The following is a 15,209-nucleotide window of genomic DNA, read 5'->3' as shown; positions in this document are numbered from 1 at the left end:
CCCGGGTTACGAACGACTTCCGTTCCTACGCTAGTAGTGTATTTTGTTCACTGATGGAGGATACACTGCCCTCTGGTGGCAGCCTTGGGTCTGGCTGAACTGTCGCGTTGTATCATTGAGAAGCAGACTCAGACGTCTGACAGGGATAAAGGATAGCTGCGCTCTAGTTTGGCACACATTATTGTGTATGTATTTGAAATCAGGTTTACAGCTACAGTTTGTATAGTTACGTTAGCGTTCGTAGCATTTGATACTTTTGTGAGGCAAATAAGGCTAATTTAATCTACTAAATTTTCATATTGATCAGACCAGATGGATGTTTGAACACGATCTGTTTTGTGTCGTGTTTTATTGTTAAAATGCGTGTCATAAGTGTACAAATGTGTTACAGCTAGGGTTGTTCCGATCATGTTTTTTTGCTCCCAATATTTCCCGATCCGATTGCTTTGTTTTTGCTACCGATTCAATTCCAATCATTCCCGATAATTTTTCCCGATCATATACATTTTGGCAATGCATTAAGAAAAAATGAATAAAAAAAGGACGAATACATACATTCAACATACAGTACATAAGTACTGTGTTTGTTTATTATGACAATAAATCCTCAAGATGGCATTTATATTATTAACATTCTTTCTGTGAGAGGGATCCACGGATAGAAAGACTTGCAATTCTTAAAGGATAAATGTGACTTTGTATATTGTGACTAAATATTCCCATCTATTGTATTTGTTGAGCTTTCAGTAAATGATACTGTAGCCAGTTAACTATTCCGCCCAAATGCATGATGGGAAGTGCAACCATGACTGTGTGTAGTGGTACCAATTGATATATCTTCTCTGCGTTGGGAAATAACATAGGGTGTTAAGAAAAAGATCAATTACTACCTTTCTTCCCCATATTGCTTCCCACGATATTTCTAATCGTAGGGAGAGTGATTATAAGGCTTTAGCCAATTAAATAAAGGCTCCAAAGGCAGCCAAAATTCACTCTACTCATTTTACGCTGCCTTTTAGCTCTATATATAGGTAAAACGGCGCCATTACAGATTGAACGCGACAATGCGTGAGTGGGTCGTACAGTGCATGCGTTAATTGCGTTAAATATTTTAATTAGGGCTGTCAAAATTAACGAGCGGTAATTTTTAAAATTAATCCCGTTAAAGTATTGGACGCAATTAACGCACAAATTCCCCACTCAGACAGATTAAAATGAGAGCACAGTGGAAGGTGTACTTGTTGTGTTTTTCGGAGTTTTGCTGCCCTCTGCTGGCGCTTGGGTGCGACTGATTTTATAGGCTTCAGCACCCATGAGCATTGTGCAAGTAATTATTGACATCAACAATGGCGGGCTACTAGTTTATTTTTTGATTGAAAATTACAAATTTTATTAAAACGAAAACGTGAAGAAGGGTTTTGATTTTAAAATTTCTATAACTTTTCTTTTAAGAACTACGTCTTTCTATCCGTGGATCACTTTGACAGAAAGAATGTTAATAATGCCATTTGTGGATTTATTGTTATAATAAATAAATAAAGTACTTACGTACAGTATGTTGTATGTATATATCAGTCTTGTGTCTTATCTTTCCATTCCAACAATAATTTACAGATGGTTTGAATTGCGATCAATTACGATTAATTTTTAAGCTGTAATTAACTCAATTAAAAAATATTTAATCGTTTGACACCCCTAATTTTAACGTGATTTTTTTTTTTTTTTTTTTTTAATTACCGCCGTTAACGGGATAAATTTGATAACCCTACCTTAAGCCTAAACTAAAGACTCTGGATGAGAGTAACATATTATGTCTGTAATGTTAAATACAATTACAAAACGATTTGATTTAAAAATATATATATATTTAAAAAAAAGGCATGTCCGATATTTTTTTGCCGATTCCAATACTTTGAAAATGACGATCGATTGGGACATCTCTAGTTACAGCTTTCCAAATTGTCAAAAGTGATGGAAGTCAAAGGCTTCAAAAAGCACAATTGCCTTGTTTGCTGTTTGTCATGCTGAACAATTCATGTTTAGTGAGGACAGAACAGTTAAAAAGGTACAGTTTATGTAACTTAAAAAAAACAAACAAAAAAAACACTGGAGACAAAATGGCGGACGAGACTCCGGCGTTTTAAAGTCTAAATCGCGGAAGTCAAGTACGTCGTAACGAGAGATGTCGAGTCCGATCACGTCATTTTCAAAGTATCGGAACCGGCAAAAAAATATCGGACATGCCTTTTTTTAATATAATCGTTTTCTCATTGTATTTAACGTTACAGACATAATATGTTACACTCATCCAGTCTTTAGTTTAGGCTTAAGGTAGGGTTATCGAATTTATCCTATTAATTTTTTAAAAAATTCATCACGTTAAAATATTTAACGCAATTAACGCATGCACTGCACGACCCAGTCACGCATTGTCGCGTTCAATCTGTTATGGCGCCGTTTTACCTATATATAGAGCTAAAAGGCAGCGTAAAATGAGTAGAGTGAATTTTGGCAGCCTTTGGAGCCTTTTTTTAATTGGCTAGAGCCTTACAATCTCTCTCCCTACGATTAGAAATATCATGGAAAGCAATGTGGGGAAGCAAGGTAGCAATTGATCTTTTACTTAACACCCTATGTTATTTCCCAACGCAGAGAAGATATATCAATTGGTAGCACTACGCACAGTCATGGTTGCACTTCCCATCATGCATTTGGGCAGAACAGTTAAATACAGTATCATTTACTGAAAGCTCAACAAATACACTAGATGGCAATATTTAGTCACATTATACAAAGTCACATTTATTCTTTAAGAATTACAAGTCTTTCTATCCGTGGATCCCTCTCACAGAAAGAATGTTAATAATGTAAATGCCATCTTGAAGATTTATTGTCATAATAAACAAATACAGTACTTATGTACTGTATGTTGAATGTATATATTCGTCCGAGTTTTATTCATTTTTTTCTTAATGCATTGCCAAAATGTATATGATCGGGAATGATTGGAATTGGATCGGGATCGGCAGATACTCAAACTAAAACGATCGGGATTGGATCTGGAGCAAAAAAACATGATCGGAACAACCCTAGTCGTAACCCGCGGACTACCTCTACAGTTACCTCAAAGTTAGGTTTTAAAAAAACTTGATCGATGAATTGAAATACGGGAGAGAGGAAATAAACACACTTTTAGAGAGAGACTTAAAAACAAACTCCTATTCAGATTTAATAGGTGAATTAAAAACAAAACAAAAAAAAACCTCACAGTTGTTTATTGCATTTCTATTTGGGACGCTGAACAGAGGGAGAAAAATGCTAAGAGCACACAAATGAAAAAGGAAATTTGGGGTTCACAATATTCACATTTCCACTATTTTACTAATAAATACATTAAAAGCTCAAGTGTGCATTATTACCCACAACAACAAAAACAGTTTACGGATAATAATTCAAATTTCTAGTCTCACAGGTGCGAGTGTATGGAACAAATTTTCAGGGCAAAATCTGCCCATTCGTGGGCAGACTGGGAAAGAAATGCAGCGACTTTCCCACCGCTTGACACATTTGGACTAAAAAACAGATGGAATGAAAAGGAATGTGGAACATACAGCATGTATTTGTAGTGTCGTAGTGCTGCTGGTACCCAATATCGAGTCCTCGAGTCAAAAGCTGGCGCTCGCTCGTACCCGTCGATGCAACTCTGCTCTCTCGGCGTGGTCACGTTGGAGCCTTTAGGTTTCTGGAAAAGTAGAAAAAATATAGGGTCAGTATCTCGACCAATTCATATTAGCTGCCATTGACGGCACTCGACATTGCTGACAGTGGCAACCCATGAATTAATCAAGATTTATTGTTTTTTTTTTTTTTTTTACATGGTCAACGTTAACATTGATCGCAAACAAGTCCATTTTTAAATCGATAACTCAAGATCTATTGCAAATCCTTTTTTTAAATCGTTAACTTGCCATTAATTGCACATTTGACCCATTTTTACTTAGTCGCACTGCTATTAATCAGAAATTTATCAGATTTTTTTGAAATAGTTAACTTGTGACTAAAGATGTCCCGATCGCGTCATTTTCAAAGTATCGGAATCGGCAAAAAAAATATCGGACATGCCTTTTTTAAATTAATATATATTTTTAAATTAAAATTAAATTATTTTCTAATTGTATTTAACGTTACAGACAAAATGTCTTACCCTCATTCAGAGTCTTTAGTTTTGGCATAAAGTAGGGCTATCAAATTTATCGCGTTAACGGCGGTAATTAATTTTTTTAAAAAAAATTACGTTAAAAATATTTGACGCAATTAACGCATGCCCTGCACGACCCACTATTTTACCTATGTATAGAGCTAAAAGGCAGCATTAAATGAGTAGAGTGGATTTTGGCAGTCTTTGGAGCCTTTTTTTAAGTGGCTTAAGCCTCACCATCCCTCTCTCAATAATTAGAAATATCGTGGGAATCAATGTGGAGAAGAAAGGTAGTAGTTGATCTTTTTCTTAACTCCCTATATTATTTCCCAACGGAGAGAAGATATATCAATTGGTGCCACTACGCACAGTCATGGTTGCACTTCCCATCATGCATTTGGGCAGAACAGTTAAATAGCTACAGTATCATTTACTGAAAGCTCAACAAATACGCTAGATGGCAATATTTAGTCACAACATACAGTCACATTTATCTTTTAAGAAGTCTTTCTATCCGTGGATCCCTCTCACAGAAAGAATGTTAATAATGTAAATGCCATCTTGAGGATTTATTGTCATAATAAACAAATACAGTACTTATGTACTGTATGTTGAATGTATATATTCGTCCGAGTTGTATTCATTTTTTTCTTAATGCATTGCCAAAATGTATATGATCGGGACTGATTGGAAATAAATCGGGAGCAACAAAAAAGCAATCGGATCGGGAAATATCGGGACCGGCAGACACACAAACTAAAACGATCGGGAGCAAAAAAACATGATCGGAACAACCCTACTTGTGACTAGTGCTGCAACAATTAATCGATCAACTCGAGTATTCGAATTAAATTTTGCTACTTCGAGTATTAATTAGAGTGGGGTTATAATGGTTCATTTTGAAAGTTTTTGCATTTAGTTTTATTGATTTGGGTGGATACACTGCCCTCTGGTCTGCCTCATGTCACATGGCTGAATCCATCTGCTCCCTGTTAAGACCAACATAAGCTAAGTTGTTGAGTTACTTTTAGTTTATAAGTATATTTAGCTGTTTTTTTGCGGGAATATGTGTCTGAACCATTTGTTAAGAGCGATGTTCAAAAACAAAAACAAAAAAAAGTTAGCATTTAAGCTAGCGGTCTTTTGCTATGTAAGTTCGCCAATTGTTCTTTTGTTGGACACAGATCCTCATTTATTTGTTTTATACCGTTTGATGCTCAGCTCTTTTAATTTTTCATGGTCCTTATCCGATTACTCGATTATTCAAACTAACTAGTTCACAGATTAATCGACTACTAAAATAATCGATAGCTGCAGCCCTACTTGTTACGAGTGCCATTGAAATTAAGAACATTACATGTAAGTTATTTTGTTGTTTTTTTTATACTGTTTGAGGCTCAGCTCAGGTATTTCAATTTTTTTATGTTCCTTATCAGATTACTCAATTATTCAAACTAGTTCATCAATAATTGACAACTAAAATAATCGATAGCTGCAGCCCTATTACCTAGTGTTGCTTTTAAAAAATGCGACAAATTTACAAATCACTGGTACTTTGTTGCATTTTTTTTTTGTCGTTACCTTCCAAATAACTGCCAATAAGACCCATTTGTCAAAAACATAGCTAACTTACAAATAATCACAAATGATAAAATTCATAATAATATTCCAATATTGACTTGGAAAGAAAAATGGAAAATCAGGCATGATGAGATTATTTAACTACAGTATTGTGTTTTGACAAGCTACGTGGCTAGTTTTTAGCATGTCATGAGTAGGGATTTACAACTCCACCTGTTACGGTTTGCTCCTCGTCTCCTTGAGTGGTCGCCTCCGTTTCTTCCTCCTGTTGCGTTTGTAATTCTTCCGCCTCCACGTCGGCTTGGACCGCGTCTGGCGATTCTGCCACTTCCTCTTCAAACGAGGGCGGAGCCATTTCTTCCTCCGCCCCGTCCTGAGAAGCGTCGGCTTGGACCGCCTCCGCCGAATCGTCTGGCGATTCCACGAGTTCCTCTTCAAACGAGGGCGGAGCCATTTCTTCCTCCGCCCTGTCCTCAGAAGCCTCGACTTGGTTTTCTTCCACCGCCTCAGCAATTTCTTCTTCTTCTAGGGTTTCCGCGAGTTCTTGTTCAAAGGAAGGCGGAGCCACGACTTCCTCCGGCACATCCTGCGCGGAGTCTTCTGCGATTTCATCTGCTTGGAAGTCGCCTAGCGTTTCCGTGATTTCTTCCGCTTGGACGTCACCTAGTGTATCCGCGATTTCTTCTTCGAATGTTCCTCCCGTCTCATTTTCTTCCGCCACATCTGGAATTTCCTCCTCTTCTACTTCGGCCGGAGCGGACTCCTCTTCCTCGAGTGGAGAGGAATCCTGCAAAAACGCGGGCTCGGCATCTTCGGTCGTTTCTGAAAGAATCTCCGCAAGTTTTTGGGCAAGGATTTCCGTGTCCGCTTCCGCTTCAAGGACTACGGGATCGGCTTCTTCTATGGGATCATATTCCTCCGCTTCCTCCTCTGGAGCAGAGAGCACTTCCGACGGTTCCTCGGATGTTTGCACTTCTTCCTGGTCCTCGGGTGTCAACGGTTCTGAAGCGGGCTGCTCGATATCTTGCCCGGTTTCCTCGGGTGTTGCTGGTATTTCTTCGGCAACCTGCTTAGGAGGGAAAAAAAAAAAATCAGCTGGACTCAAGTTGGCCCCCATCAGATGCAAATTTATATAAAAACGGTGTCAATCGTTTATGCTAAAGATGTCCCGATCGATCGGGATAAATCGGCATCCCAATCGATCGGGTCCCATCACGTCATTTTCAAAGTATCGGAATCGGCAAAAAAATATCGGACATGCTTTTTTTAAAAAAAAATATATATATATATTAGAGCTGAAACGAGTACTCGAGCAACTCGAGTTTAAAAACTGATCCGAGTAGTTTTATTCACCTCGAGTAATCGTTTATTTTGACAGCTCTAAGCATCACGTTTTGCCAGGACTACTTTTAATGCAGGACAACGCGCTGTCACGTGCGGAGAGGAAGAAGGGGGGAGAAAAAAAAAAAAAGAAAAAAAAAACTTACCGCAGCCGACACAAACGACGCCAACGTTGCTAAATACTAGCACCCACAATGCTACATTGGTAACAGGTAGCGTCTGGTGCGTCTCATAGAGATCACATGTATGTTGAACTAGATGCGAAATGACAGACTCGGCCGCGTCTGGGCAGCGTTAGTAAACAGCCGCCATCTTAAAGCAGTAGAGCGCTAAGCGCTAATAAATAAGATTAACTGTCGCTACTAGCTGACATAACGTTAGCCCTGCGGAGGGCTAGGTTTCAATTAATTATGACCACTGTTGATGCGTGGCTAACGTGTCTTACATACAGGCTTTAACATAACATAGCACTGTGGAGTGATGAGGGTGTCAAATAAAAACTCAATAATGCTAACTATCAATTTTAGCTCAGTAGTCATTGCTGGATAAAACACCAAGTAGCACTGGTCCCTAATGTGTTCCAATACAGCCTGTATCATACATTTATTTTGAACACTGCAAAAACTCAAAATCCTATCAGGACTTAAGTTTTAAGTTAGTCTAAACTGTAACTAGAACTTAAAAATGGCTTGACACAAAGAGAAATTCAATTTAAACACGTGGGAAAAAATCCTAACTTTTAAGTGATGTGTGTTATCAAGCGTAACGGCATTTTTAGGTAATATATATATATATATATTTTAATAAGATCTGAAAGTTTTTTGAGTGAAAGCAGTGAATTAGTCTTTTTTTTAATTTTTTTATTCTAGTTACATCATGCAATTGTTGGCTGTTTTCAACAATATACATCGAAAATAAAGACATTGATTGACTGAAAATGGTTCATGATTAGATGAAATGTCTTGTTTTCTCATGTATATGTATAATTGCTCTTCACCTAAAAATATATTTGTTTTATCCGATTACTCGATTAATCGATAGAATTTTCAGTCGATTACTAAAATATTCGATAGCTGCAGCCCTAATATATATATTTTTAAATTAAATCGTTTTGTAATTGTATTTAACGTTACAGACAAAATGTCATACCCTCATCCAGAGTCTTTAGTTTTAGCTTAAAGTAGGGCTATCAAATTTATCGCGTTAATGGCGGTAATTAATTTTTTAAAAATTAATCACGTTAAAATATTTAACGCAATTAACGCATGCACTGCACGACCCACTCACGCATTGTCGTGTTCAATCTATAATGGCGGCGTTTTACCTATAGATAGAGCGAAAAGGCAGCGTAAAATTAGTAGAGTGAATCACGGCAGTCTTTGGAGCCTTTTTTCAGTTGGCTAAAGCTGTTAAATCTCTCTCTCAACAATTAGAAATATCGTGGGAAAGTAATGTGAGGAAGAAAGGTAATTGTTGACCATTTTCTTAACACCCTACGTTATTTCCCAACGCTGAGAAGATATATCAATTGGTACCACTACGCAGTCATGGTTGCACTTCCCATCATGCACTTGGGCAGAACAGTTAAATGGCTACAGTATCATTTACTGAAAGCTCAACAAATACACTAGATGGCAATATTTAGTCACCATATACAAAGTCACATTTATCCTTTAAGAATTACAAGTCTTTCTATCCGTTGATCCCTCTCACAGAAAGAATGTTAATAATGTAAATGCCATCTTGAGGATTTATTGTCATAATAAACAAATACAGTACTTATGTACTGTATGTTGAATGTATATATCCGTCCGAGTTTTATTCATTTTTTTTCTTAATGCGTTGCCAAAATGTATATGATCGGGAAAAATTATCGGGAATGATAGGAAATGAATCGGGAGAAAAAAAAAAAAAAAGAAAGAAAAAAAAAAAAAAAAAAAGCAATCGGATCGGGAAATATCGGGATCGGCAGATACTCAAACTAAAACGATCGGGATCGGATCGGGAGCAAAAAAACATGATCGGAACAACCCTAGTTTATGCTGCTATCGTTTTTGAGATATTGATATATTAATTCGAGTCATGACGTCACACAGCCCCCCCCCCCCCCCCCCAATTTATTGCAAAATGGACCTGAAATGGTGCCATTCGTATATGCTACGTTTGTAGCAAGGGCGTAGGTTTGCATAGGGACGGTAGGGACAAAACACTAGCAACTTTTCAGGATGCTGAAATTGTCCCCGCCAACTTTTAAGCAACCTTATTTGCGCTATATAATGACTTCATTTAGATTATCATCCCATATGTTTTAATTGCTGTAATTGCCCCACCAATATTAAGTGAATTATTTTCATTATGTTCAGACTTATTCAGACCATTTTTTCACTCTGAAACGCTTATTTGATTGCCTGATGGCGTGACCCCCCCAACACACGCACACGTTTTTTCCCAGCCAGTAGCAGCCACTGTAAGAAATGTAAAAAGACATCAATGTTGTGGAAGTGGGGAACACACCACTAATTTTGCTACTAAAAGTCTTGACCTGTATCAGAGGTGGCATAACATTAAACTGTTTGAACTTCCTAACCTGCAAAGCTCGAGTAGGAAGCTGCTTAGAGAGATGTATGTGTTTTCTACTGTTAATGTTAAATTAACTGAAAAATGTAGTGAAGTGAGGTCCACCCCTTCTCCCCAATTTTACGTTTTATTTTATCTAGTATTAAAGCAGCCCACAGGAGCTTTCTTTTTTTTTTTTTTTTTTTGGTTTGGCTGTGCTTGTGGACAAAAGCAGTAGTGTTTTACTGAAGGGCAGCTCCATTTTTATTTTATTTTTTTTGTTATATTTAATTTCTCTATTTAGACATTGTTGAGTGGTCTTAAGACAAATGTTTATTTTTCTTTTTAATTCCTGGATCGTTAAAAGCTGATTAACAAGCTTGTATTTATTTTGTATGTTAATATAATTTAAGGTATGTTCAAATAATGCAATTTAAATGTGCTCTTAAAATCCGGACATTTTTTCTAGAAGTTTTCAAAATGTTTCTTCAGTAGTTTTAGAAAACAAAAGGTTTGAATTGAACAGTGTAGGCTTAAACGATACACATAAAAGTTAGTATTAAATCAATACTGATTTATTTTGCATTGATCATTATCGTCCCCAGCAAAAAGTGCATATGCAGGTTATGCTGTTATATCGTCCCTAACAATGGGTTTCTAGCATAAACTCCCGACTTAACTCCCATCCAACTCCTGCAGCTGACGCATACAAACAGGAAGGATTGTCTCAGGAAAGATTTGTTCGAGGATTCAAGGTAAATATTGTATTTTTCGTACCATGCATGTGTGATTGAAGCATTTATTCGCAGGAATTTTCCTCTGTTTACACATGGAGACGGCTAATTTTCATAACTGACTAGCCTCATAGTTTACTTTTAACCAAAAATCAAGACTGTTTTATGTCCATATCTATAACGAATTCAGGGATTTAAGCATTTATTCACAAGAATTTTCACCACAAAAGCTCTGTTTACACCAGGCGGCCGCTAGCCTCATTCGCTAACATCGTAGCATTGTACTCCGTCAATATACGTAAAATAAACGCTAAATGCACGATTTCTTTACTCTTAACCAAGGATCGAGACAGTTTTACGTCCGTATCTATGAAGAATTCAGGGATTTAAGCATTTGTTCACAAGAATTGTTGCCAGAAAAGCTCCTGCTACACCAGGCGGCCGCTAGCCTCAATCGCTAACTTACTGTAGTAGCATTGTACTTCATTAATATACCTAAAATAAACCCTAACTGCACAGTTTTTTTGGTTTTAACCAAGAATCAAGACTGCTTTACATCCGTATCTATGAAGAATATATTTACATATTACTTATAATTGATTCTGCATGTTTTCCTCAAGTATTAAGTTTCTGATGTTAAATTGAGTGATTTATTAGCTGTTGAAAACTGGCAGTAAATTAAAAAAAAAAAAAAGTTGCTATTTTGGTCAAAAACATGTTAAATACAGTGTCGGGAATAATGCCGTTATAAATAACGCTGTTACATAACGGCATTTTTCAGTAACGGGGTAATCTTAACTATTTTTTCTGCCGTTACAACGCCGTTACTTTTACCGACGGTCAAAAGCGGTGCGTTACTTACTTTGAATAAATTGAACAAACTACCGGCCGTAGCGAGTCTACTCTGCTCTGTTGATTTGTCATCCAAGACTTGGGGTGCGTTCAGGTTCATGGCAATGAAAATATTAAACACACATAGCCTACCTTTGCAAGAACAATGGAGTTGCCGTTTGATACGGTAGCGATTTTTAATTTCGGAATCGCTGATGAGTTTAGTAACATAGACCAAACAATAAATACAGCAGACTGTCCAGTTCGCAAAATTGTGGAAGCCCGTCGACATCTTTACTCCATTTGTCTTCGGCTTGCTCATAAGCGTCAACATTGTTCACATCTTTAAGTTTGATCACATATCTGTTCTTCGCCTTAGTAACGAGTTTGTCTCTTTATCTAACTGGCAAGTTCAAGTTTAACGTCCCGCGAGCCAGACCTGCTTCCAATATGGCTGCGTTGTTGTCAAATCTCACGTGATCCCCCATTCTGTGACGTAAACGCTCAAGCCTAATAGCGCACGCACTTCAGAGCCGGTTGTTAATATGTGAATTGTCTCGCCCTATGTTTGTATATGTGTATTTGTTGTTAATAAAGTATGTTTAAAAAAATAAAAAGAAAAGAACATTTCAGAGCCGGTGTTTTCACACACAAACCGGAACAGTGCGTGCGGCAAACACACACACGCAAAACAGACGCAGAGGGATATGATGGCAGAGCACTGAGAGGGAAATTTGTCCTTTACGAGGTGGAGATATAAACACTATTTCAAGTTGGTCGAAATTAAAGGAAAGAACGTGCATGTAAAGTCAGGCATGAAAATGGGTCAGGGGTTAAAAAGGTGAGAAGGGTGTGGAGGAAATATGTTCCAGTACACTGTACACCCCAACAAAATATTGAGCTCTGTCGACCCACACTGTGTTTCAGCAGGGCCGTGCGGAGACCGGTGGAGGGGCGGGTGCTCGTAGATCAAAAGGGGCACATGAACAAGTATTTAATACACCTTAAAACAACATAACTTCAATTTTAACCAGCTTTAGATAATAATTGGCTGCGACTGTGACATACTTTAATTGGGAGGGGGCAACAGTGAATAGAAATCAAAACTGTCATCCACACTTTCTGGCTGTGACTCAGTCAGTCTAGCTCTTTTCTTCCTTCAACCTCTGCATCAAAACTTCCTTCCTCAACTTGTTCATCTGAGAACAAACCACATCAGATGGTCACAGCCACCAACAGCACAGTTTTCTCAAAACTATTATTTCATTATTATCCATACTTAACAACTCTAGCACCTAATGATTAATAAAGCAATGACATAAAATCTTATAGAAAAATAACATTGTAATTGTGTTTATAATTGTATTTAATACCCGACTATCCTTGCAAACCTGTTCTTACCAGGTCTGCTATTCACCCAGCTGATGAGGTATCCGCTGCCTTTAGCAGGCTCATCCAACTCCTTTTTTTATCCCTCAATCTCCTTTCCCTACGAGGCATGTCTATGTAATGAAATATAAATATTTAAAAAAAAAAAAAAAAAAAAACAGAATCCCCGGTGGCTTTTAGTTTTAAAGCTTTCTTAATTTCTTTCTCTCTCAATAACGATGGAGGTAGATTTGTGTTTTTATTATTCAATCAAAAAACAAAGTTACTTCTATCAAAAACAAAGTTGCTTCAATCAAAATGCAGTTATACTTTTAATCCCAAAAGTCACTTCAATAAAAAAAATTGTTTTTGATGGCAAAATAAATTTGAGACAAAAAAAGCATTTGAAAACCATTTTTCTTGATTGAAACAAATTTTTCCATTGAAGTAATGTTGTTTTGCGTCTGGGCCACATTTTGGCTAGGACATTTGTGTTTTTATTATTCAATCAAATAAGTTGCTTCAAACAAAAAATATATATAAAAAGAAAAACTTTGCACATGTGTCAATCACCGTTTAACAAAGCCTGAGAGGGTTTGAGTAGACTCAGTATGAAGCATTTAATAAAGCCAAGCATTTTCTTACTACTTTATTCTTGTTTAAAAATAATTCGGTGGGGCAGTAACATGTTTAAAACTTATCATAATTCTTACATTTTGAAGTGCTTGAAAACCATTTATAAATGATACTTTGGTGAAAAAAGTGAAAAAACATGTCTTATATATATGTATCTTTTTTCCAATGTAAAATCTGAATAAATACATTGAACACACACAAAAAAAAATGGGGGGGGGGGGGGGGGCGCTACTTCGCGGTTTTCACTTATTGCGGCAGGTTCTGGTCCCCATTAACCGTGAAAAACGAGGGATCCCTGCATTTCTGAAAAGCTTTAAGAACAGTGGTCTCAAACCGGTCCTCAAAGGGCCGCAGGGGGTACTGGATTTCATTCCAACCAAACGAGACAAATACCTTTTCACCAATCTGGTTTCTTACAAGTGTAATCAGTTGATTGCAATCAGGTGCTGCTTATGTTAGTAGAAACCTCATTGGTTGAACTGTTTGTGCTGGATCTGTTGGAACAAAAACCAGGACCCACTGCGGCCCTTTGTGGAGTCGGTTTGAGACCGCTGTTTAAGAAGCAAGAGTCATTCCCACCACTCGTCAGCTCAAGTCCCAGCCGAAAATAACGCGTCTAAGGCGGACAACGGGAGCGATGCGATGCGAGGCGACCCCTCAATCCGAGAGCATGCCGCTTAATTTGACTCAACAGTGTGTTTCCTCGTTTATATTACCGCTAAATACACAAGCTTGACGCCAATTTAACGGGAGCTATTTTTTTTCATGGGAGATTTGGCTAGCTCTGGCAGTGTTCAACGCAAGCTGCAACGAACGGCAGTAACTTTTTTATATCGCAAAATGTGAAAACGACTGAAACCATTACTCACCAAATTCAATCTGCTGGCAAATACAGGCAAGTGTGTATGCTGCGCTCTGGTCTGCCCCGGTGTGGATAAGGCCTGCTTTTTTGTTTTCGCAGCTTTGCAATGCAACCAAAGGCTCGCCGAGCACTCCTTGTTTCACGTAAAGAGTGCGCGCGTTTGGAATAATGGCCCGCAGCTTGGGCCGATGATTGGTTGTCGTCAGCGAAGCATCTAGAAGGATTTGCTGACTGTCCGTGTCACTTTTTTAAAGAACCGATCAGTTTACGTACTAAGTTAATCACATGATGATAATAATAATAATAATAATTTAATAAAACCTCCCGACCCCCCCCCCCCTCCCAAAAAGAATTTCTCCTCCAATTCACGTAGGTCGCCCTTTTTGACTTCAAAACGGCGAATTTCGCCGAAAGGTGAGAGATTTTCATGCCTGAAAGTGTCATTTATGTCCCGGTGCAAAGCTTTTGTCGACATCAATGTTAAGCAATTCAAATCTGTTTTTTTTTTTTCAAATTTTGGTTGCACTTCAAGTGTAGGATAAATCTGTTGCTGGTGAGGTGCAATAAATATTACAAGGTTCTATAACACAACTACCTGTCTGTTCTTCTCTATTCAACTGACTTGAATACTGCTCAGAAAATTTCAAATTCTTTGACATACCACAACTTTTTAAAGTAACGGAAATAGTTACTTTCCCTGGTAACAAGTTACTTTTACTAGAGTAATTCAGTTACTAACTCAGTTACTTTTTGGAAGAAGTAGTGAGTAACTAATTATTTTTTTAAAGTTAACGTGCCCAACACTGTTTAAATATTGCTGTTGGTCCTGAAAATATAGATGATTATCACTGCATTAGTTGATTTTTGTGCATCTAGTGTAAAATCTGAGACTTTTATAGCCATTTTAAGATATGTTATACTTATATAAAAAATAATTCATCGGGATTTTATAAGGGAACGACTGAATTTTTAGATGCTGCTGAGTCATGGAGAGTCATATACGGCTAAGGTAGGTAACTATTTTGGTTTTAGGTCGGTAGCAGCTTTGGTTTTTGAAAATAGGCCCCCTACGAATCAGCCCTGTTTCCCTTGGCATGTCAAT

General features: G+C 37.5%; 1 protein-coding gene across 2 annotated transcripts in view; it reads right to left on the bottom strand.

Annotated features, from left to right (window-relative positions):
- Window positions 1-3,216: 3,216 nt before the first annotated feature.
- The window catches only part of LOC130929569 (aspartyl/asparaginyl beta-hydroxylase-like), a 33,248-nt gene continuing 21,255 nt past the window's right edge, over window positions 3,217-15,209 (bottom strand). The window contains exons 7-8 of one of the 2 annotated variants that reach the window (XM_057856810.1): window positions 5,993-6,848; window positions 3,217-3,742 (exon numbers count right to left, since the gene is read on the bottom strand). In XM_057856810.1, coding sequence (XP_057712793.1) covers window positions 3,735-3,742; window positions 5,993-6,848 — 864 coding nt within the window. In that variant the 3' untranslated portion in view covers window positions 3,217-3,734. The remainder of the gene's footprint in view (window positions 3,743-5,992; window positions 6,849-15,209) is intronic. The other variant, XM_057856811.1, reaches the window with a different exon arrangement.

Source organism: Corythoichthys intestinalis, chromosome 14, assembly GCF_030265065.1.
Source record: "Corythoichthys intestinalis isolate RoL2023-P3 chromosome 14, ASM3026506v1, whole genome shotgun sequence".
NCBI classification, from domain to species: Eukaryota; Metazoa; Chordata; class Actinopteri; order Syngnathiformes; family Syngnathidae; genus Corythoichthys; species Corythoichthys intestinalis.
Note: the sequence above shows the minus strand (reverse complement) of the source record. Positions and strands in the feature narration are given on the sequence as shown.